This window comes from Coloeus monedula (assembly GCF_965178545.1).
Source record: "Coloeus monedula genome assembly, chromosome: 4".
NCBI classification, from domain to species: domain Eukaryota; kingdom Metazoa; phylum Chordata; class Aves; order Passeriformes; family Corvidae; genus Coloeus; species Coloeus monedula.
This window is the reverse complement of record NC_138784.1, coordinates 50,191,761-50,198,472: the sequence shown is the minus strand read 5'-3', so window position 1 is coordinate 50,198,472 and position 6,712 is coordinate 50,191,761. Positions and strand designations below refer to the sequence as shown.

Here is a 6,712-nt window from a genome sequence, read left to right as displayed (position 1 = left end):
GCACAATAGTTTTCTTTTTTTCTTCTTCTTAAATATGCTATCACAGAGGCATTACCACCATTTCTGATCAGCCCAGCCTTGACCTCTTGGGAGCTGCCAGGGACTGGCTCTGTCTGACAGGGAAGAAGGTTCTGGCAGCTTCTCACAGAAGCCACCCCTGTAGCTCCCCTGCTACCAAAGCTTGGCCATGCAAACCCAATACACCAAGTAACTGTTACGTGTGAAGGGATCCTGCTCTCCTGGAGATGGCTGAACTCCTGCCTGCCTGTGGCAAACAGTGAATTAACTCCTTGTTTTGCTTTGTCTGTGCGCACAGTTCTGCTTTCCCTATTAAATTATCTGTATCTCAACCCATGAGTTTTCTAACTCTTACCCTTCCGATACTCTCTCCCAATTCTGCTGGTGGGGCAGTGAGCGAGTGGCCGTGTGGGGCTAGGTTGCCGCCTGGGGTGAAAGCACGACATCAGATCAGTGTGGTCATGCGATCAATAAATGGCTCTCAAAAAACTAGATGAACCAAGAAGGAGGAAGAAAAAAACAACCCATAAAACCCACAAGTACCCCCTTCAGGGTGTAGCTGATTATAACTTTTTCCGCTCCAGAAAGTACACTTTATTTCAGTTTCCAGTCTCACAAATACCTACCTCCTTAGCCTTGTGCTCAAAATTTACAGAGCTTTAGCTTGTCAGCTCTGGGAATTCTCCGTCTTTCCTCTGAATATTAGTTACATAATAGCTTGAGCTAAGCAATCAAAGCTGTGATAGGTCAAAAGGAAGATTTGCCTGAGGTGATGCAGGAAGTTGATGGCAGAGCTTTAAGCTGAATACACATTTCTCTGCTATTCCAACAGCACAAAAACCAAGAGCCTCCTTGACTGTTTGGATTTTGTTGGCTTTTTTCCAAAGAAGCACTCCTTCTGAAGCCAAGTGGCATTGAAAGAGCTAATAAGCCAAAGAAATATCCCCAAATGGCACTGTTTTCCAGCTCTCAATGGCATTTCCATGATGCTACTAATAAATTATATATCTTACAATTAACATTTTCTAACTGCATACTATACTTTGTGTCATTTCAATGTGCACAGTCCTTGAGATATTAAGAAGAATGTGTTTAGCCCAGTCTTTTTCTTGGATTTTACACTCCTCACCTCAAAATACTTAAGTCCAAAGACACCACAGCTCTTCAGTACTGGCATTTCTAGTTATAAAAGGCAGACTTGAAAGTCATTGTTCAAACCTTTTGCATCTGTTTTGTGGGACTAAATTACAGCTACTGAAAATTTTAATTGGCAAGTGGTGGCGACAACAAATATAGCACTGAAATTTAGAGGGATGAATTTTTTGACATTGCAGAACAGTGTAACATTTACTTGTCAATAGTGCAGGATGCAGTAAGTAGACTAAGCAAGGAACTGAGAGGGCCAGGACTCCAACACCCACTCTTCTGAGGTGACAGCAGTGATTAAGAGGCCACATCCTGCACTTCAAATTGCATCCTTCAGGTTCTATAGGGGTTATGATTTATCTGTGATTGATTAAGGAATGGGCTAGGCATCACAGCATTACTCTTCTCCATGCCATGACAACATTCTCAGAAATGTCAAGATTTTTCTCCTGTGAGTTCATTTGGCATCAGCTTCTTGAGAAAATGCCTTCAGAACCGAACATGAAGCATCAAGTATTTAAGATCTGAAAAACTGTGAAATAGGAATTTCATAAATAAAAAGGATGTTTATGAGTTATATTGATATTCATTATTATTTGCATTATCTGAGTCTAGGCACTGCTGTTTACAAAGATGATTCTTTCATGCTACTTGGAATAAAGGAACAAAAAGATGTTTCTATCCCTGGAAATTTATCATCTATGACAATTATTAGCTGATGGATCCTGACTGATGGGGAAAAGAAGGCCATTAATAAAAGAATTATGATCAGTACAACAGTAACATCCCACCTCAGACATGTGAAGTTCCTATAACCATAAAGAATGGCTGCTCAAAAGCAATCACAGTGAAATTTTATAAGGCAGAGGCAAAGCTGCATGTATGTTGAATGCCCTATCTGGATTTCCACTTCTCTTTAAAGAAGCTCATCAGAAACTGTTTTGGTAAAAATAAATGTTTATAAAAGTTGGGTTTTTTACAGAAGTCATGGGGAACATTTGAGGACATGGGTTCTCAGTCATGAGTTAATGCTTGTAATGGATTACATTACATTTCAAGAATGGAAATTCTAGACTGATTTTGACATTGAATTAGCACAGGTTCTTCTGGTTATTTCTGTGAGCATTCCAGAGAGACATACTATGAACTTGTAATAATTGCCTACTGGTCTTTTATCCAAACTTAAGCACATACCTTCGCCACTGAAAAATAAAGACTGGGTTCTGCTTAGGAACTACCTAGTGAAACCAAACAGCCTAATATTCAATTTCTACAAGCAGCCTTATCCAAAGCATGAGTAAGATAAAAATTGGGACAAGCGAAGATCTTGGGCAGTGCTCTCAGTTAATTACCTGTTAACACTTCCCACAGTTTTTTGTTTTACAAGGCAGCAGGCTGCCCTCCACCCTATAAAACTGCTTTAACTGTTTTCCTCAGAGTAGGAATTGGTTATGACGGCACATATTAGTACTGTTATCACAAGGGCCTAAATCTGAAATGATGCAAACTCATGGTGACTTCTACTCGTTTATTCGTAGAAAGAAGAGCAGACGACCAGCCCAAACCGATGTATTTCTCTATTTTCACTTCGATGGAGCCGCAGAGAGGGTACGGAGCCCTGCTCTATCTGCTGACATTCTCATGGGCCGAGGCTCATCGGAGCACGGGCACTCCGGGGCTCCGGCTCAGAGCCGCCCTGGTGAGCAGCCGGCGCCGCCGGCCAGGTCTCCCGGGAGGCGCCCGGCCCCGCCGCATCCCTCCGGGCCCAGGCCGGGCTGGCGAGCACCGCTCCCGGGGCCGCCGGCGGGGCCTGGGGCCGCCCTGGCTGCTGGCAGCGCCTGTGCCCCCGAGCCGCCCCCGGGAATCACGGCGAGCACGGCCGGGCGAAGCCGGCGGGGCCGCCGCAGCGAGAGCGGAGCGGAGCGGAGCCGAGCGGAGGCGGCCCGGCCGGGTCACGCGCGCCCCCGGCCGCGCCACCGCCCCTTCCTGTCATGGCCGCGGCCGGGCGGTGGCAGCGCGGCGGGGCGGCGCGGGCCGGCGCCTTCGGCTGCTGAGCGCCCCGCGGGCGGCGCGGAGCGGGGACGGCCTCAGCCCGGAGCCAGGAGGTGACTGAGGGGCACCGTGCGGGCAGGGCCGGCCGGGGGCTGCCCCAAGGAGCTGCCGTCCGTCGGCGGCGGGACGGGGCGGCGCGGGCGCCCCAGGGCTGGCGGGGTCCGGCCGGCGTGCGGGCGGAGTCCGGCACTGGCCCCGCCGGGGTGCGAGCGGAGCAGCCGCTTCTTCGGGTGTCCCGACGCGGGACTTTGTCGTGTGCGCCCCGGGAACGAGCCTTCTTCGCGGGAAGAACTATTGCGGAGAGGGCGGTCCGGGCTGGTACCGGCGTGCTCCTCGAGGGCACCTTTCCAAGTTACAGGAACCACGACGGACATTTGTCCCGCAGTGAGGGTGTGCACGGTGGCACTGCCCGGGGGGCTAACTCGCGCCCTCTCCAGTGTACCGTAGTCTGTCCATGCTCACGGATCCTGAGGATGCCCGGTGTTAGGAAGTGTGGGTGAGTGATGTGCAGCAGCCATCGAGCCCTAAAGCCCTGGTGAAACAGGCCTGCGTAGCAAAGCACCAGGTAAGCAGGCTCTGGTAGCTGCAGGCAGGAGAGCCTGTTCTGACTTTACCCGACGGTAAGGCTTCAAAAGATTCGTTTCCACATAGTTACATAACAAGTTAGCAAACCCACTGTGGCTGTCTCATGATAATAAGTCATTTGCTATTGTAATTGAGAAGATAAAACCTAAATTTCATAAGCCCCACACGGATACCTGTGATGCATCAATCACATCAGTTGGCTTTTGGCAAGACAAATCCAGGGGGGAAGGCAGGCAGGCAAGAAGGAAGGAAGGAAAATCCTGTAATGTTCCTTTTGTTTTCCTTGTAGATACCACTGAAATATCTGCTGTCCACCACTTTCCTCATTTAACTTCCCCTTGGGGTCAGCTGGTTGTCAGCATGCCTTCAACCGAGAACACCTCAAAACTTTTCCTGGTCCTCGTGTCACTGCTGCTGGTGCTGCCAGTAGTTGAAGCCCTGGATGCAGGAGATACCATTGCCTTCCTTCTAGGCCTCGCTGTCAGTGTCATCGGATTCTGCGCCTGCCTTGGCTTGTATGCAAGGAGAAGGAATGGGCAGCAGTGATTTCAAGAAAATGCTCAGAGAAGTGAATTTCTGAACATGGTTTGGGTGTAAGACTGAGCTTTGGTTCTGCATAACTTTCAAAAAACATGTAGTAGATATTTCTGCAAACCCCTCTTACTGTTCAGTACAAGAGAGTCAAGGCTGTACCCGGTAAAAGGGATTTGTACCATCTGTCCTCATTACAGAAAGATAATTTTATATTGTTTGTGATTAAATATTGCCTTAGAGAAGGTAAAAACTTTTCGAATGGGGAAGTACAACTCTAGAGTGGCTCACAGTAAAAGTTTATAAATTTAGCACGTGAGGGAGGCCATCAACAAGTTCCATAATTTTGGTTTCAGTGTTTAATCAGGAGGAAGCAGCTATTAATCTTTCCAGTCAGGATGACAAGAGTTTTGAAATTAGTCCTAGCTAGATAGCTAGTGAGCAGACTGCTCTAACTTGTGTGCTTATGCTCACGTTCTCTGTAATGACAGTTAACACCTAACAGCTCACTTCTGCTGTCACATGGATGAGACTTAAGAGAACTAAGGAAATATGAAAGGCTTTTTTTTTTTTTAATACTTTTAGAGCATTTTTATTTTAGAATATGCCACTCCTGTAGCCTGTGTTCTTATTACCAAGTAGATACACTTAAGAATGAGACCACCATTTTTGTTTAACATGTATTTCACAGAAAAGTACATGTAAGGCTATGTAAATCAGATTAGGGATATGGGCTTTGTCTCTTGTTTATTTTTTGTACTCAGCTTTTCTCTAGGTGCACCAGGTTTAAGGCTTACTTTGTTTGGTGTTTGTACTTTTTACTCCAAAATGGAAGACTTACCTATTTTGATGAGGAATTCTGTGTACTATTTCTGCATTAGAAGTTTGTTAGAATTATAACAAGACCATTGTGCACATGTTTCTTTTACAATGTAGAAAGAACTTGTTTCGTTAAAATCCTGGGTTTAGTCAATGGGTCCATTGTTCGTGAGTGTGTTCCTCGTGACAAACTTATGTTGCTAGCTAAACATTTAGGTTTCTCTAACTGATGTACATGAGTACCAGAGAAGATTAGGACCAAAACCAAAGTAAAAATCCTAGAACTTTTGCTAGAAATCTTGGCTTTTATCTTTCAGAGCTATTTTGATACTATTTTTCCACTTCCTCTGTGTCTCTGTTCAGTAGAGCAGAAAGCAATGGCTAGAAGAGTTGTTGGGCAGGTCTTACGTAAGTAATTGGATGGGCAAATCATGTTCTCCAAATCCTGATTTCTGCATGTCATTTTTGGCAGAAAGGGACACAATGCGCAATTACTGTGTACAAATTAAATTTACAGCCCTAAGAGGAGCTTTAGACAGTAGCATCACCTTTGAAAGCTGCCTAGCAGCAGTAGATGGTCCTGTATGTGATAATTCAACTGGGTGGGTGCAAGCACAGATCAAAGTGGGATCTTTGGTATTCCAACTTACCTTAACAAACAAACAAAAAAAAAATCACCACAAAATTGCCATTCAGTTCACTTTATAGTTCCCAAAGTTTGAAAATTTTGCCATTTTTTCAGTAAAATATTAGGTATTGCTCTTTCAACAGAGTACATTTTAACACAAGCAGATTTTCACTGGGTTCTTTATCTACACCTTGGAAAAGATACATGGCAACAGTTTCACTGCAGGAGAACAAAATTTTAACAGAGTAATTATCTTCAGGCAATAGGGATATGAGAAATTGTATTATTTGCCCAAAGCTGTATGTACTTCATTGAAAAGTGTTTGCACAGTGTAATGGCTTTGTTTCCTGGGTTCTGACAGAAGCTTTATTGTTGAAGACTTACATTTGTCAATTACTTGGATGTAAAATCAGATACCCCTGTTTTTCCTCTGTCATAATAAACTGACGTATGATTTGTCATCAGCTTGATGAAGTAATTCTTACTAAAAGGATAATTGAGATGACAGAAATGACTGAAACTGTTGAAATTCCTTATTGGAATGGCTCTTATTTTCTTATCTACTTTTGCTTATGTTAGATAACTTTATGAACTAATGTATCATAAGGTATGTTTTCAGTTAACTTTTGTGCAGTGAGTGTACTTCTCTTGGTCCTACTACTTGTTTATCCCATTTCAATAACTGTTACTTTAAAGCACTTCAGGGAGCTGGTCCCCTTACTTTGACACTGTCAGCTTGTAGTTGCAAAGAATCCTGTTTGCCTGGTTCAAGGAAAACTTAAAAGTACTTATTTTTCCTTTTTACTATGAATTTTCAACATATCTTACACAGTTGCCTATATACCAGAAAAGCTATTTATGTCAGTTTTCTAGCTGGAGACACAAGGATATAAAGGACCATTTTCTGTTGTTTTGGTGGTTTTTTTTCTTTTA

General features: G+C 44.4%; 1 protein-coding gene across 3 annotated transcripts; it reads left to right on the top strand.

Annotated features, from left to right (window-relative positions):
* Positions 1-3,149: 3,149 nt before the first annotated feature.
* SMIM30 (small integral membrane protein 30) lies at positions 3,150-6,372 on the top strand. 3 transcript variants are annotated; one of them, XM_082281046.1, is made up of 2 exons: positions 3,150-3,269; positions 4,091-6,372. In XM_082281046.1, the coding sequence occupies exon 2, from the start codon at positions 4,162-4,164 to the stop codon at positions 4,345-4,347; it is 186 nt and encodes a 61-aa protein (XP_082137172.1). In that variant the 5' UTR covers positions 3,150-3,269; positions 4,091-4,161; the 3' UTR covers positions 4,348-6,372. The 3 variants fall into 3 exon arrangements, with proteins under 3 accessions (XP_082137172.1, XP_082137173.1, XP_082137174.1); XM_082281047.1 differs by lacking the exon at positions 3,150-3,269 and adding an exon at positions 3,287-3,712; XM_082281048.1 differs by lacking the exon at positions 3,150-3,269 and adding an exon at positions 3,287-3,781.
* Positions 6,373-6,712: the final 340 nt, after the last annotated feature.